The sequence below is a fragment of the Penicillium coprophilum genome (genome assembly GCF_028826855.1).
Source record: "Penicillium coprophilum strain IBT 35676 chromosome Unknown utg000004l_segment0_segment0, whole genome shotgun sequence".
Classification (NCBI taxonomy): domain Eukaryota; kingdom Fungi; phylum Ascomycota; class Eurotiomycetes; order Eurotiales; family Aspergillaceae; genus Penicillium; species Penicillium coprophilum.
In genome coordinates this window covers 6,961,440-6,977,923 of record NW_026622723.1, presented here as the reverse complement: position 1 = coordinate 6,977,923, position 16,484 = coordinate 6,961,440, and the positions used below count along the sequence as shown (strand labels likewise).

At 48.1% G+C, this 16,484-nt stretch overlaps 8 protein-coding genes across 8 annotated transcripts; 2 read left to right on the top strand and 6 right to left on the bottom strand.

The window, feature by feature from the left end:
- Window positions 1-361: 361 nt before the first annotated feature.
- On the bottom strand, window positions 362-1,090 carry N7500_007052 (uncharacterized protein; the record flags this gene model as incomplete). Its single annotated transcript, XM_056678196.1, has 1 exon — window positions 362-1,090. The coding sequence occupies one exon, from the start codon at window positions 1,088-1,090 to the stop codon at window positions 362-364; it is 729 nt and encodes a 242-aa protein (XP_056533196.1).
- Window positions 1,091-1,648: 558 nt separating this feature from the next.
- Window positions 1,649-2,309, bottom strand: N7500_007051 (nucleotidyl transferase AbiEii/AbiGii toxin family protein; the record flags this gene model as incomplete). The annotated part of the gene is made up of 2 exons (XM_056678195.1): window positions 1,649-1,668; window positions 1,724-2,309. The coding sequence occupies 2 exons, from the start codon at window positions 2,307-2,309 to the stop codon at window positions 1,649-1,651; spliced, it is 606 nt and encodes a 201-aa protein (XP_056533195.1).
- Window positions 2,310-4,918: 2,609 nt separating this feature from the next.
- On the bottom strand, window positions 4,919-5,770 carry N7500_007050 (copper acquisition factor BIM1-like domain-containing protein; the record flags this gene model as incomplete). The annotated part of the gene is made up of 3 exons (XM_056678194.1): window positions 4,919-5,125; window positions 5,183-5,496; window positions 5,554-5,770. The coding sequence occupies 3 exons, from the start codon at window positions 5,768-5,770 to the stop codon at window positions 4,919-4,921; spliced, it is 738 nt and encodes a 245-aa protein (XP_056533194.1).
- A 157-nt stretch (window positions 5,771-5,927) lies between these two features.
- N7500_007049 (uncharacterized protein) lies at window positions 5,928-6,143 on the top strand (the record flags this gene model as incomplete). Its single annotated transcript, XM_056678193.1, has 1 exon — window positions 5,928-6,143. One exon carries the CDS (start codon window positions 5,928-5,930, stop codon window positions 6,141-6,143), a length of 216 nt encoding a protein of 71 aa, XP_056533193.1.
- Window positions 6,144-6,536: 393 nt separating this feature from the next.
- Window positions 6,537-7,599, top strand: N7500_007048 (SRR1 family protein; the record flags this gene model as incomplete). Its single annotated transcript, XM_056678192.1, has 2 exons — window positions 6,537-7,071; window positions 7,241-7,599. The coding sequence occupies 2 exons, from the start codon at window positions 6,537-6,539 to the stop codon at window positions 7,597-7,599; spliced, it is 894 nt and encodes a 297-aa protein (XP_056533192.1).
- Window positions 7,600-7,797: 198 nt separating this feature from the next.
- On the bottom strand, window positions 7,798-8,001 carry N7500_007047 (uncharacterized protein; the record flags this gene model as incomplete). Its single annotated transcript, XM_056678191.1, has 1 exon — window positions 7,798-8,001. One exon carries the CDS (start codon window positions 7,999-8,001, stop codon window positions 7,798-7,800), a length of 204 nt encoding a protein of 67 aa, XP_056533191.1.
- A 724-nt stretch (window positions 8,002-8,725) lies between these two features.
- On the bottom strand, window positions 8,726-10,660 carry bgt3 (uncharacterized protein; the record flags this gene model as incomplete). The annotated part of the gene is made up of 2 exons (XM_056678190.1): window positions 8,726-8,873; window positions 8,931-10,660. 2 exons carry the CDS (start codon window positions 10,658-10,660, stop codon window positions 8,726-8,728), a joined length of 1,878 nt encoding a protein of 625 aa, XP_056533190.1.
- A 702-nt stretch (window positions 10,661-11,362) lies between these two features.
- N7500_007045 (uncharacterized protein) lies at window positions 11,363-15,281 on the bottom strand (the record flags this gene model as incomplete). Its single annotated transcript, XM_056678189.1, has 5 exons — window positions 11,363-11,541; window positions 11,681-12,364; window positions 12,811-13,887; window positions 14,032-14,299; window positions 15,210-15,281. The coding sequence occupies 5 exons, from the start codon at window positions 15,279-15,281 to the stop codon at window positions 11,363-11,365; spliced, it is 2,280 nt and encodes a 759-aa protein (XP_056533189.1).
- Window positions 15,282-16,484: the final 1,203 nt, after the last annotated feature.

Below are 16,484 nucleotides of genomic sequence, written 5' to 3'. Positions count from 1 at the left end.
TTCTAAAACAATATAGTGCGTCAATTTGGCTGTCTGCAGGCTGATCTTTCCCCATACATTTGGTCACCAAAAAGTCACAATATAATATGCCCTACTCCTTTTACTATATTCTATGATTAAAGTCCGTGCATGCTGCGCTATGAAAAAGAAGCTCATTGTGCTTGTCTTACTAGAGGTTGCAATATTTCCTCTGCTGGATGTCATATCATGGGGTGATTCTGGTTCGATTTAATCGACTATATTTGTATCCACCACTTCTTCGTATACCCATCTAAAATCCCCATGATAATCATGTATGCTTTTTGTATTTGACGATATTGATAAAATAGACTCCCGAATTAAACATATTGCTGCCTACCATTTATAAGGATATTCCCACTCTTCCTGTATCGAACAAGTCTTCATTATCACGAGATGCCGAACATTCCCGTAGTTCATACTGGCTCTGCAATAATGCATCTCGAATAGCACGTTCGTGCTTTCTGAATTGAACAGTGCCCGTCTCCATACCTGCTAACACATCGAAGTGGAACTGGCGGTGTTCATATTTCATCTGTTCAGCAAATGACAGCTGTTTCAGGGCGGGTACATATTCGTAAAGATAGGAGATTTGGCATGCCAAGTGAAGCAGCAGCATAGCGTCATCACTAGGACAGTCTAACCAGCTCTCAATCAGTGCATCAAGGAATCCTGGCAGTGGTGGGAATGACAAATTTTCGGGTAATGACTCCGCTGCCAACGATACATCGTCCGAACAGGAGTCGGGTATCAGAGGATATTTCCAATCTTGAGCCGGGAGAAGGACAGTTATTGTCTGACTGGTGGGTGAAATAAGGCGCTTTTGGGGGAGTTCCACCTTCGCATTCCCTATTTTACGTGGTTCTTGCGAATCAAGAGCCCCTCCAGCCTTGACGAGTAATTCAGCCGCCTTTTCAATGTCCGCGACAAGTAGATAGAGATTGAACTTGAGCGTAGGAACACCGTAGTGGTGAAGGGCATCTTCGAACCAGATGACGTGGGGGAATCGGTGGTTTGATAACACTTGACATGGCTTATACCTTCTCTCGGTGCTGGACTCCTGATGAGACATGGCACATATGAGGCTCACAGCTGTGATGTATACGTGCTGATTTAGATGACTTGTTTTTCAATATAGGTATCTGATGTTGTAGAGTGACCCCAAGAAGCGATGTCGTCAGGGATTCAAGGAAGGAAGCTTGGGTCTTGCAACGGAGAGTACAGATAAAGTACGCCACGTGACTTGAGGCATCAGTGTTCGAAGATGAAATGTTTGAACGTTAATTTTATGCGCTAATTATAATCTGTTTTTGATGATGAGTTTGTCCTGGCACTGTGAGTTAAGCAGAGTAGAAGCCATCACAAGGGTGGTATTCTGATGCCGGATATTTGAGATATTCCGGCTCAGGTCTATACAATACATCGTAAAGTGATAAGCTCGGCATGAGTACATGTTCGTCATTCCGTTTCTTAGTGTTATCTCTATAGCTAAAACGGAATCCAAGGCATAATCAAGAAGAGACATATTGCAAGAGGGAAAGCTGAGAGGGGAAGAATCACGTTCACTCTGCTAGTTCAAGGCTTTTATTATCAAGGGACAGGAACTGGCGTGTTGGAGAGCCTCAGGGCTCTAACTTTTGATAAAACAGCCTATGGGTTTTTAGTATGAATGCCGGAATTTCAAGTCCGAATCGGAACAACAAACCATTCTGCAGGTCATAGCCAGCTCTAACCCAAGAATCCTGGCCACTGTATTTTCGGATGAATGCTTCAACGAAGACTTTGCCGGCATTTGGAACCTCAGAAGCTCTTGGAAGCTGATCAAGGTGTTCAGCGCAGTAGCCAAGAAGGAAAATGATATCTTGAGCATCACTTCTCTTCTTAGCTTCACTGGCCCGACTGAGTATAGACCCGCATTTTGCATTCAAAAGCAATGCCGGCTTTAGAACCTTTATGTTCTTAACTGTGATCACTTCGGTCGTTTCATCAAATTTTTCCCGGAATAAAGAAGGTGGCGCGAGGATCTCGATCTCCACAGGTTCAGCAGCCCTGTACCACGTGTGATATGTCCTTGCTTCGACCTCAAAGTCAGGGGAGTCTCGCAGCAACTTTCTCACGGCAGGGGTCTGACCCCGGGGAACGACGAAGTCGATATCTGTGGTTGCTCGCTCAGAACCTAGAGCCGTACAAGCACTACCACCGACAAGGGCGTACTTTTGGTCATGTAGTGCATTTGCAAGAGCAGTGAGAGCTTCACGGAGTGCTTCTGGGGCGTGCGGATTGGAAGACATATCACACAGAGTCATGAAATACAATTTGAGATGACAAATGTTGTAGATGGATGGATTGGGTGGTCATTTGGAGTCATCTGACACCTGCATGTCCCTATCCACGGGTCGGTGAAGCATATTAGGCAGTAGTTGAAACATACAATGACATCAAGATCTCCTACTCTCCTACATAGTAGCGCAAGAGTGATGGGAGGAATCTGAAATCAATCTCATGGTTAGCTAGAACAATAAGAGGTCGGTATCAGAGAACTGTCAGGAATGGAAATAATATCGGGAAGAAAGTACGGAGTACGGAGACATGCCAGGCTTTTTATCACCCTACATGTACGATATAGGTACAACGGTAGAATACCGGCAAAGGATAAGATATATAGAGCTTGACGTGTATACTCGAAGGTAATATATTAGCCTTGAGAGCTCGCGCAATCTCGGAAAGATTATGGACAGCATCTCACCCTTGTTCCGCTACAGTCGCGCAACTGTAAGGCGGCCCCCGGTCACTTCTTACCCAGAGAACATCCCTGATGACTGGGCGCGTATCAACGAAGCCCTAGCCGGCCCATTGCAATTTACTTTCTGCACCTTTGGTACCAAAACAGCGGCTTACTTCAGGATGAGAGCAAATGAGAGAAGGCTGATACGCCACGCACAGCTAACGTGAGACGAAGGATGGAAAACACGACGCCAGTATCAGTGCCAGTGGTTAAGACAATTCAAGAGTGTCAAAGCAAAGACGTTCTGCCTCCTACCCACGGCATTACCATTAAGTGTATACATAAAGTATTGATGGTAATTGGTTGCTAGAGATACCTAGCCTTCCGCCAATGAGACATGACCTTGGAATTATACGTGACTTACTAAGCAGTAGACATGCATAGTGAAATGCGTTATGAATGTGTTTTAAGTCCATCTGGCCAATAGATCTCGCTTTGGTATGATCTGCTTGATGCCTAGAGAGGCTGCAGCAGTTGTCTTTGCGATTAATATTTATTTGAGCTACTGACTGGTGATATAACAGACAAATGTGGATCCATGAAGATGAACGGCCGCTTGGCCTAATGGTTAGGGCATCCGACTCCTATTTAATAGTGACATCGGGAGATTGTGAGTTCGAATCTCATAGTGGTCGATTTTTTGCCAGTGAAAACACAAAACAGACACATTGTGTAATCAGTTATGAATTTTTTTTTATAGAGAATTAAATAAGACAGTCATAAGGGGGCCTGGAAGAAAAGAAATTATCAATTATCGAATATCAAGTACCTTCCAACTTAAGAGAGTTCCAACCCTCGGTTGGTATATGCGTGGGTTCTAGTCGGAAAACTCCAGATAGCGATCTAGACGGCCATCATAAGGGTTCTTCGTATGGTGCAACACATGTCTCAGGTTCAAACAATTCAAGCACAATCCAAGGATATAAGAATATCATCCATGCTCCCAATACACCCGAGGTAAGGTAGGCCTTGGCGACAACCGCGTACAAGAAGCGCAAGCGCCATGGCCGAGGCGAGCAAGTTGAACGAGGAAGAAAGAAATGCTTTTAGCGCTCTTTCTCACTCTTTGCTATGTCATTATTGAATACCATACAATACCTCAGGGCTTTAAAGGACATTTGCTCCATAGTCCATGAAATGTAGATCATAAAGTCTGATGTTTGAAAAGGTAGGTATAGATTATTGATTGGAGGGCATATTGGCCGCATTCTTCATGTCTTGTCAATTGCCTGCCCTTCTGACCATGTCTTCTAAGTCAAGTCTCCTTTGATATCCAAATTAATCTCATGCCTTGTATATCGGCGGCTGATCTTCTTGAACAGGATCCAATGGGTGTGCCTAGCAATCACTCACCAGCCCCAATAAAGCCGCATTCCTGATTTGATGGTAAGAACTCCCGTCAAGCTTGAAGACCTCCTGAATGTGGGCCTTTTGTTTGAGTTCGAGTTCGAAGCCTCGAGCCTTCTCACAACAGGAACATTCCACTGTGCAATGACCAATTGAAAGGTTTGGCCGATTAAAACAGCATCCACAGTCCCGTACATAGCAACCTCCCGTTCCAGCACAATTTGCGCAAAGCACCGACAAACTCGATTTTCTCAAGCTAGGGCTGCGTCAAGTGGGTTGTTTTTCGATGAGCATACCGTTGTATGAGTCAATTTCGGGAGAGTGACGAGGTCAGGTCAGGTCATTTTCTTATCCTGAAAAGGAATTGGTACCAGTGCAAAACTCCAATTAATACAACCTTGGTATCGGCATCTGACTGAGCAATAAGACACATGGATCCATCGGCTTGATGTTAAAGTTAGTATGATAACTGGGCATAAATCCATTACAACATAGCCATGCTAAGACCTAAACCTACTCCATAAGATCGTCAACAAATTGAACAGGTATATTCGTTCAGCAGAGCTATAGAACCAAAGCCCAAACACCAGTAAACGCCAGGAAGAAGCAAAAATTCAATTATATCGTCCATTTCGGAAAGACATAGACATGCAATATCATCAGCACTGATTTTGAAGCGTCATCGATTATCGAAAACCAGGGGTATGGCGCAAAGGAAAGACAAAAACAAGGCGCGCGCAAATGCAATCAAGAAAGTCCGACATATATCTACATGTACACGCCAAGCGCGACAGCCAGCAACAGCGGAACAAGAGCTGCAGCCGACAGGCTCGGCTGTAACATGGCCGCCCCCGAACCAATGGAACTGGTGGTGTACATGTATTCGAATTTGATATCCGACGAATTGAAGCAATTGTCGCGATTGACTGTCTCCACGGACGCATCGCCATCTTCTGCGAACTCAATATCCACACACTAGAGACATGTCAGTATATTGATTGTTGGGTCGCATACAAGGGGGCTGGAACTTACATTGTATAGCGCAGCGCCATGCTTAGCGGTCTCGACCACCTGGATTGTGGCATAGTCGCCCGGGCGGACGGTGATATTGGCCGGCAGGGGAACCTGGGGCAGACACACGGTGCCAGGGTAAGGGTTGTTGGTCGGGCCGACGATCTGGAAGGGCGGGACGACTGGGTGGCTCATGTTGAGGGGGATTTCGCCGAAGCCGAGATTGATATAGATTAGGGCGGTGGCGTGACCTGGGAACCAACCAGGCTGGAAGGCGACAGCACCACCGCTGACGGGCCACTTGGTTCGATTGGTCGACCTGGGCATGCCACCACCTTGGAAGAACGAGTCAGTAATTGAGATCTAGGGACGAGCATAACGATTTTGCTCACAAGGATAAATCCACTCCATGCCATATGGGTAGATGTATGAGCCATTTTTCACATCGTAGGCGACACCGAGCCCATCAGCTTGTTCAACGGTGCCGTTGGTGTGGAGGTTGTTTCCTCGATAACCGGGGTAAGTGATAACCGTGTGAGCATGTGCCAACCCTAAGCATAGGAGTACGAGGACAGAAGCCCAACGGGATATGGATTGTGTGAAGCTCATAGTGGGATGCGACAGCGATGCCAATTTTCAAGAGCTGAATAGGAAGATGTTTTTCCTGTCGCCGAGTGAAATTCCGACTCAAGTTCTCCGATCGCAGGATAAACAGAGCAGGTAGGAGAGGGAGCACAATGTTAATGGCAAATTGAAAACCAAAATCATGGAACCTCCAAGACCAAGACTAAGCCATGATTTTCAAGGGCTGGATGGTCCTTTTGAGGGGTACCGGCCACACACCTGGGCGGACGAGTCAGAACCCAAGAAGGCAGATGTGACCAAGACTGCAGGCGGAGGCATCTGTGACTGGCTCCAGGTGGTGATGAAGAGCAGGGGTAGCCTAGGATCATCACAGCCCGCTGCAAGTGCCATCACCTAAAGGGTGATACTGCATGATGATTTGCTGAGCGGCCAGCGGTGGAAGCGCCGAGGGGGACGCTAACGTGGGAAAGAACTTGGGCGCTTACAGATGTGCTGAGGATCAAGTTCTGAATTGTTGGAACATTTTTCTCCTGCAAACCATTGCACAAAACCCCACTCCAATATGTACCTCTATCTCACCTAGTGTTATATCTAGGTAGTCGATAGAGTACCCTAGGTAGTACTCTCCAAGACAGGGCTGTACTCCCCGGTCTTACCTAAGCCCATTAGACTCCCGTCCTGCCAAGCATTCCCCCCGCATCTCCAAAAAAAAAAGCTTCACCAATATAAATCCAAGATATCCTATACATCAAAAATCCCATATATTATTATAACTATACATATATAAATTATGCCCCATACCTCCAGGTCCTCCCGTCCAAATCGACAAATTCAAAAACGGACCCAAGTGACAGACGACGATGGCTGGACCCATGTCGCAAGCGCCGGCAACGTGCGGCGCGTAATGCGCACTCGCCCGCGAGGCACAACTGCAACCAAGGAGTCCGAAGCTGGGATATCCTCTGATCACCCAGAACCCACATTGAGGCCTGCAGAGGCACCGGGCCGACTCACCCTATCCGAGCTGCAGACGCAATTCCAGACTCACCGTGAGAGGTGGGAAGGCTCGGAGAGTTGGACTAAGTTGACGGGCGTTTTGGACCAACGGCTGAAGAAGGCGCAAGAACAAGCTTTTTCTGATGCGTCTGCCGCCAATCAATCCGCTGACGCCAATTCTTCTGTCCCGGCCCGCTGCCCTGTCGATGCCATTGTCTGTATTGGGCTTGGGAGCCCGAGTGGATTCTTGCGTGATGGCTGGGTGGATCGGCGCGCTGTGTCGCTTTATCAGCTTGCTGCACTTGCGAGTATCCAGGAACAAGTTGCTCGTTCGTTTCCCGATCTCCTTGGATTTAGTTCTCGTGCTTTGGTCTCGTTTTTGGTTATTTTGTTTTTTTGGTCATGTCTTGGATCTTCTTTTGATTTTTTTGACTCAAACTATCGCCATCGAATACTCGGTATACCTTATCCCGCGCTAACAACACACCCGCACCACAGGCACAACCTCCTCCGACCTGAAAGTCTACGCCCAAGACCCTGTTTTCAACACACTAGACGAATCCCTTCTCGCAAGCCTGAATATAACAGTCATTAAGCACCCAGAGGCCTTTTCGCATATCACGGCGGACACCATGCTCTTCTGTCCCGGTGCAGAACGCAAACACCTTGAACTGTTGTTGCCGTCGAAGCCGTGGCTGTTGTTCGGTGGTCCGCTTGAGCACGCAGATTCTGGTGGCGTACTGCAAGGCTATGTGGATCGTGCTGGGTCGTATTGCTTGCCGGTGTTTGAACCACTTGAACATGCTTTTTGGAATATGAGACTCTATTGGGCTGAGGAAGCTTCTGACGAAGAGTGATATCTATATAAAAGTTTGTTGGAGTTTTGGGCATTTTGGTTCATTAGAGATGCATGGGGTATAGATCATAGATTGGGTATGCATGGGATTGGAGTTGGTATAAGACTTGAAATTAGTCAATTTTCATGATGTTTTCATAAATGGATCTTCAAATTCCCAACTCATTGGAGTACCTTCCCTTTTGGGGCCACCCGTCACCTAGTTAGTTCTTCCATCGCCTTCAGCCACTGGCAAGATATAGATATTCACCTTCTTCCTTTCTTCTTCCTTTGGATTGGAGCCTCGGTTCTGTATAATGGCACGAAGCATATCGGGGGGAAGAGCAGTATCCAAACCTGTGGGCAGTGCCTCTGCGACCTCCGTGGAGACAGACTTCATTTTCCTGGACTCTCCATCGACCATTAGGAGCTGAACACCGTGCTCTCTGAGCCAATATCTTGTTCTTACCACAGGAATAGCTCTCTAATGTCCTCACAACATCCTTCGGACACTTTTCCCCCTTGAAGTTCCTCTTTATCCTTCCGTTCCCAGTGCCGTCTTCTTCCTATATTTTGTACTATGAAACCGAAGGGCTCGCTTGAGGGTAAAAATGATAACGATTGGAGAAAGAAGCACGTGGAGATGATGTATCGATATTCTGAAAATTGATAAATTGACCTATTATGTACATGGAGGCCGAGCATAGTTAGTATAGCTATGGAAGGCAAAACACAAAAATGATCCCTGTGAATATCCCATGTAGACGAAATTTCCACCGCAGGAACAGACATTCAAGACCCTAAATACAGCCAAGGAATGAGATCAAAGATATGCAAGTAAAAGTCAAGCATGGCCCGAAAACGGGCAGCAATGGATAGAGACTGCAAGGGTCAAAAAAATGAGAGGAAAGATGATGAACCGCCAGGCAGGGAACCCTCCGAGATATTGAAACGAAATGGAAGAGGTGTAAATCCGAGGAAAGGTGTGAGGATGAGAGGTGAAAGCTTCGGGGGTTCCGGTATCAGAAAGACAAACGCCAGTGCAGAACAGAAAGCAAACAGGACTAAGAACACAATATGTATGCACATTAAAGAAATTTTCATGATCATGATGCCATAAAAGAGTCGCGGCCGGATCTGATAACATATTAAGAGGCGGTCTTGCCGCCGCAGTCTGGGATCTTGAGACCCTTCTTGAGCTTGCGCCCGGAGTCCATCAGACCCCATTTATCCTCCCATTCCTCTTTGCCGGGCAAGTTGAACTGGATTTTCCATGGTTCGTCAAAGGCCTCGAACCTGTAAATAGTGTTAATAGCCGGAGTAGACCGAGGTATTGCTAAATAGAAGACATACCAGAAGTAATCAGTTCCATTCTCCAACGCCGGACAGATCCAGTCAGCCATGAAAGTGTTCATGTTCTCGATACTGGCGATAGCACCGGGCGTGTCGTCGTCACAGACCTTGCTATCACCACAGTCTTTGCCACCCCCACTGGGCCATCCGACCTCTGAGATGACCTGCTTCTTGTCCGTACCCTCGGTTAAAATGACGTCGTGGGTCTCCCAGAAGTTCAATGTCCAAGCAACAGCTTTGTTGACATTGACACCGGCGAAGAAGGGATGAACATTAGACATGACAACATCGACTTCATCCACTAAATCCGCATTCCAGTTATCACCGAGGTCGGAGGTAGCAATCAATAGATCATTAAGCTTGCGCTTCTTGACCTCGCTAGTGACATCCTTGATGTACGAGATTAAGGTTTCCTGTGCAGATGCCTTGCTATCGCCAGCACGGTAGAGGGCTTCGTTGCCAACAATGACACCTTTGTAGATGGATGTGTCCGTGTCATCCAGGATTTTGTAGAGCTGTTTGATCTGACGGTTTGTAGAGGTGGTGTTGGAGTCAATCCATACGCCGAGCCAAAGTTTCATATCCTTCAACTCGAGACGGTCGATCGCATGAAGAACCATCTCAGTCTGATTACAGTCGGTACCGTAAAGCCGCACTGTATTGGTCAATTGCGACAGAACAGCCATGTCACGAGTGACATTGTTCTGGGACGGCGGCCACTTGACACAATCGGGGTACTGCACGCCCCACGGCGTATAGTCCATTCCGGGGAAGACCTTGTGAAGATCCTCGTTGCCCATCAGGGCCTTGATTTCGGCCGAATTCTTATCGAGGTCACCATTGGTCTTGGAATCACCCGTGGCAGTTTCTTCTCCGCCGGCAGTCTTAGACTTGTCCTCCTTGTGCCGACTTCCAATCGTACCACCCACCGCACCACCGACGATCGCACCCACAATCACAAACGCAAGAACAAGACCGACAATCCAGCCCATCTTCTTGCGCCCCTCCATCCCATTACCTGCGGATCTCACCGACGCCCCATCACCACCGCCCTCCAGCCCACCACCGGGAACCGAGTTATACGCGACATCAGCGTTCTTCTCGCGACCCAGGAATCCTTTCAGGATACCTCCACCAGCGGCGCCAGCAGCCGCGCCCGCCACGGCAGGCGCAGCTCGATTGTGCCGAGGACCGAAATCCTCATCCCCGTCATCGGCGATGTCCTCGGGGTTAATATTCGACATTTCGCCATTGCTGTACGCCGTCGAGTGTCGCTGATACGGCCCATCGGTGATGCCGGAATATGGGGCGGGGTATTGGTATGTGCTGTGTGCAGGATCGCTCAGATGCACCGAGGATTGACTAGGAGTCTGCATGCCTGGCGAGGCGACCAAGTTGCCTCTCGCCATATTCAAAGCGTGGGCGTATTCGGGACGAAATGAGTCGCCGCTGGTATAGCCTGCTGAAGGGATGTAGGGTGTATCTGAGCCTGTTGTGTTGTAATCGCGCTCAGCGGGTCCGGTGTATCCGTCGTTTATGCCTCGAGATGCGTCGATGCCGCTTTGGCGACTGTGTGTATTGGCGATTCCTAGTGCGATTCCGCTGATTCCACCGCCCGGTGAGCCAGGGCCTAGGTTGTCGACGCCTGGTGTGATGGTCTGATTCTCGCGGGCTCCGTGGACGTAACGATGGTCTGGGGGTGCGGTGTTCATTTCTATGTCGTTTGACATTTGGGGGAGTTTGAGGATGTCCGGTGCCAAGTGGACCGGACTTTGAAGAATAAAAGTCGAAGAAAGTTGGACCCGCGAACGGAGAAAAATGCAAGGTGTCAAGGCAGAAAACTGAATGCAGGTCTTTTGGAACTGAGACAAAGGAATTCCTCGAATCCTTTGGGGGCACTAACAATAAACAAGGTAAAACAGAACCGAGCACATCAGCGGATAAATATGGCGTGGCCGGGACAACGGGAACTGGAGATCATGTCTAATAAGCTGATCTGCCTAATATAACAGCCATAATAGAAACTTGACTTGGAAAATCATTCTATTATTGGACTTTGAACGTGGTTATACAACATTCCAGGGTCCTTTTCCAGGGTTTCCAGGGTAGAGCTTCAGTATGGTCCACAGTGGTCCCCTCTACTATTTTTATCCAGTCAACTTTGCATTTTCTATACTCCGTACATGATCATATATTTCATTTCAACATTTAAATCAAAGTCGTGGTATCATAGGCCATATCCTAGATCATATCGTATCCCCCTACAAATTCCTTCTGTTTTTGGAATTTTTGTTTTTCATCCGCAAACCGTCAACGCCCTCGCATACCTCGACCGCAAACGACATGAACCCCAAAACACTAAAAACTCAAGTGAATATCCAATAAAAAAAAAAAGAAAAAAAATAAGCAAAATCTAAGCGTCCAACCTGGTATCAACCTTCGACCTCATCCGCGCTCCGCCGAGCGGCATTATCAGTACCAGACTCCAGACGGCGCCCGCGTTCTAGGAAACGTCGCTTGCCACGACGAGTATCAAAATGATCAGGGATATCAATTGCATCCTGACCTGCAGCGAGCATACTGCTTCGCATTTTATCGCGATAGGCATCCACTATTCGAAACCGGTTAGTGGGGGTCTCTCATTATGTCTCAGCCGCGGTCAGATCATGCATGGGCACGTGTCGATGGGTTCGGGAACAAAGCAGATCAACCCAAAACGGGTTACATAAAATGAAAAAGAAAACACTTACACGATCGCTGTAAAAACAACATCCGTCCTGCAAACACGCGGCTCTGACTCCAGCTCATACGATAGCCGAGGTCATTAAGCATCAACTCCTTACGGTGCTTTCTGCGAGAGAGCTTGGGCACCTCGATTTCAGCATCGGCGTCGAGTGACGGTGCAGGCACAGTTGTGCGGCCGATAGTCGATGCTTCGGGATCGTCCTGTTCGGTGTCGTCACGGAAGAAGCGCTTAGCGGGGACGACGCGGTTCTCGTCGCGCATCTGAATGGGAAAGTAGGTGCGCGGATAGACGGCATTAGACTCGCGGTAGGAGTCTGGGATCTCGTCCATGTTCACCTTGTCGAGGACTACCTTGACGCGGACGCGGCAGCCGCGCTGCGGGTCGTCGACTAGGATGAATTTGCGGCGTTTTCCGTCCGGGAGGTGACTGAAAAGGTCCTCGTTTGTTGGCCCCTGCTCTTCGATCTCATGGTCGGCTGAGTCCATGCGGGCGGAAGTTGCGATTGTATGACGGCTTAGTGAGGTGAGGCTGTTGCCGCGGAGGAGGGGGGGCATGGAGGGGCCACTGGTGCTGCCACCCGGGGTTAGGGTTGTTGGGGCGTCATGAAAGATGTGAGCGGGACGAAGGTCGGGGATTGAGGGTTGTGGAAGGCGTGTTTCCATGCTCCGGTGGCCTGGATAGTCTGCGCCTATCGGGAGGGGGACAAGAATTAGCCTACGCTGTACAACTGCATGTTTGACATGTCGGGGAAAAAAGGTTCAGTTCCAAGGAAAGAAGAGCCAAAGCACAAGAAGCGCGGTATCGATGGTAAAAAGGCGACAGAACAGTGAGGCTGAACAGGGTATGAAATAGAACAGAAGAGAAGAACAGGACCAGGATACAAGAGTACACATCTCATACAACCGTTGGCACATCCACATACACACACAGGAACCGGACCGGACAAGACACAAAACTCCCACATATACACATACAATATACACACAAGACATAGGTCCGGTTCAACAAAATAAGGACCCAAGGAGAAGTTACATGAGTGATTCCGCCTCTCTCCAAAAAAAAAAGAGGAAGAAAAAGAAAAGAAAAGCATTGACAGAACAAAGCACAAAGCACTTCACATGTGGTGAAACATACCGCTAGCTTCCTCATTAGGACTACCATCAGGTTGATGATGATGATGCATCTGCGGCGGACCCATCGACATGGGACCCAAATTTGGGCGGGGAGCAGGAGCTTGCATAGCACTCATGCCTGGAGCAGGCGGCCCACCTGGACCAATAGGGCCTTGCTGCGCCATATGAGCAGACTGAGCGGGGACCGACTGTCTTCGGTTAATCTTAGCCATACGACGAACACGTCTGCTGCGCAGTCTCGGGTCCTGATTGCTGTTACGCCAACTATCGACCGCACGCTGAATCAATCCACGCTTGCCCCTCAGAGCAGGATTCAACTCAGCAAGCGCCCAACCGACGGCATTGCACTCTGTTTCGTAGACCAGCCGGTTCCCGCGATATTGGTCCTTACTGCAACAGGCGCGCGGGTACACGCAGTTTTCCGTTTTGAATTCTTGCGTCAGCGTGTCCACGATAACGGATTCCACATCACACCGGATGGTGTATTCCATCTTCACCCGGTCTCGGGAATATTCGAATGCAATCCACTGCACACCATTGCTGTCTTGTCGCACGACTAGCGGGGTGGTGGCTGGGATGGGGCCTGGTGCCGCGCTGGAGGTGGTGCCACCCAGAGGTGGGCTTGCATGAGGGTTACTGGCAGACATTGCGTGGCTGTTGGTTGCCGGAAGAGGGGGGTTCAACATTGTTTGCTGTGGAGTAGTGGGATGCTGCGAGGAATCGAGTTTCATTATGGGGCTGCTAGACATGCCGGATGTGGGGAGATGGGGAGATTGGTGTGGTGGCACCTGAGATGGAGCTTTCTGAGGGGGCATCATCAATGGCTGTGTTGTGAGAGGATGCTGATGGGGAGACTGATGAGCTCCATATGGCGACGGCTGAACTGGGTTCATGGGTGAGTACGGAGGATAGCCAAACATCTGCGGGGGCATCTGTGGTGACTGCGAGTACATGTTGCGGCCATGTTGCTCGTGCGGTTGAGAAGCTACCGAGGCTGGTGAGCTTGATTGTGGGGTGTGATAAATAGAGGGATAAGGTCTCTGCATTTGAGCGGTAGATGCCATGAGGTCAGGCGGCCCTAGTAATTGAGCGTTAGTTGCTGTCCTCGATAAGCTGAACGAAACGGACGATCAAAAGCGTCAATAAAGCCAAACATCGGTGCATTGCTTCTCAACACCAACGACTTCCCATCAACTGCTTAACAAAAAGGAATGGAGCTTACCACTAGAAGGGTAATGTGTCGACGCTGGGGTTGTTGAATATGAAGAATGGGTAGCGTAGTAGGGTGATTCTTGAGGTGGCGGTCCGTAGGGATTATGATGGTGCAAGGCTCCGTTTCCTAAAGGATGGGATGGAGGGTATGTGGTAGGAGTAATAGAAAGAGAGGGCTGCACAGGCGAGGCAGGGCCTTGCTTCTGTGTTAGATTTGATCGAGACTGTAATGTCTGAGAGTGTTGAGAGCCGGGACGAGTAGAATTGCCGTGTCGAAGCTGTAACAGAAACACACATCAGTGACTGGGACTTGGAAATCCAGCCCCGAAAGGTTGCCAGAAAGATACGATAAGCAAGATTCGAGTCGGAAAATGGACGGTGCTACAAGCCGAGAACGTGGACATAGGAAAGAGAAAGAAAAAAAGAAACTTGTAAACACAGCCAGAAGTGTCTGGGGTGCCATCAGCGTCTGACCCCTCCGGTCTAGCGTGGGGATTTGAATCTTGCAGAATCTCATCATAGAGGCGAGGGGTTGGATTGGGCCACATATGGTAATCCTCGAACAGGGATGGTCTTTGGGTGCGTAACAAATGAACCAGGTTATAACCGGGATCGTCCGTCCAGGACTAAAGAATACCATGGATCTGTGTAGCGTTGGTGTGTCCTTGATATCGCGAGTGGGGTGGTTGATTTTTCTTTTCTTCCGAAGAGACCAAAGACCTCAAATCTGTAGAGAGCAACTCCAAGCCGCTACACGGACTCTGGGCATTGGTTCCTGTCCTCGATTGGAATCATTTTCCTTGTATGACCGAGGTGAGGCTCTAGTCGGAGCAGGGCTTTGGTGGGTCCAGAAGAGATGCATACAAATTGGGATGAGCTCCAGACGTCACTCGCCAATTCGATCGAGTTCAATCGGCATGGTTTGGTTGCCCTTTCAGATATTGACTTTGCTCATCCAGCACCAATCTTGAGGTTGACGAAAGAGAAGTCGAGAGAAGGTGGGATCCAAAGGCGTGATAAATCAAGTGTCGAGCAGAGGCCAGGACATAAGAGCTTCTCAACAACCACAAATAGAAACCAAGAAAGATAGGAATGATATTGAAGTAGGAAACATCTCACAGAATCTATGGGGGTAGACGGAAACTCGAAAGGAAAAAGATCAGGTACGCAATGTGAAATGATACTCACGGGATCACCAATAGAATCTTCCTTGTACTTCGTCGCTGGAGGACCAAGGTCTGGCTGTACCATTCCGGTCATGAACGACCTTTCTCACGGCCCAGGACAAAATCTTGGAGTACTTGGGAAAGAGTACAAAATTGAGAAAGAAAGAACTGGGATGGGGTTCCTTTTGGGAGAGGGAAGGTAAAAAAAAAAAAAAAAAAAAAAAAAAAGAGGCAAGATGAAACCACGAGGGCGATCCCGAACTGAGGCTAAACAGGAGCTGCGCGACACACTAGATGACTGGGGTTCAGGGGGCCGTGTCAATGTGAAGGCAAGTGGAGGGTCCAGGGTCGTTTATTTAGCTGCACCGTCCATTCTTATTTTATTCTCGGAGGCAACTCTCGAGGGCTAGATTAAATGGATTGAAAAATACCAAAAAATATACAGAAAATGTAGAGAAAATATAAAGAATAAAAGAGAGAGAAAAATATATAATTTTTAAAATTAAAGAATATATAAAAGAAAAAAAAAAAAAAAAAGAAAAACCAAAATAAGCCTAATATGGAATAATAATATAATAAACAGAGTGTATCAGGATCTTGTAACTAGCGGGAAAGTGGTGTAATTATGACTATGGACGCAGGAGATTAACTCAAGTCCGGTAAACATCCGAGCATCGAAATGAAATGTGTCATTAGTCTAGCCGAGAGAGAGCGAGAGAGAAAATAGACGCTTGATGATGTGCAGACAAAGAGACGTGCAAGTGGGGAAAGGTGCTACGGTATAGTGGAGGTGAATCTATTCAACGGCTTGGTCTTCTCGGATGCGGTGGAGTGATCGTGATACGTCCAGACTTCATCTATCACTCTGAGACCGAGGATATTCAAGACTTGTGATTGCATAGTTCAATGTCAGTACCCCATAGAGAAATGTAGGAAAAACAACATATAGACAAAAGAGGGGGAGAACGCCTCAACCCATGCCTATACCACAGAAACCAGGTACTTTTACGCCGTCAACAGGTTACGGGAAAATCCGTTTGCTCATGACGTTCAAGATCGAATCAAAATCGCAATGACCCACAAAGTCTAGAATACTTGGATGAAGATTGGCGTGTGGACCTCGGGATGGACTCGAGGCTAAAAAAGCAAGCTAGTTGACGTTGCCCTCGGATCGTGCACAGGTCAGTTTCAGGTACGGCTTGGGCTGAGAAATTCTCGTCGGAGTATATCGATGATCGGCGGGATAATACTTGAAAAGAGTAAATGAATGCCAAAAAAAAAAGAAAAAGAAAAACAG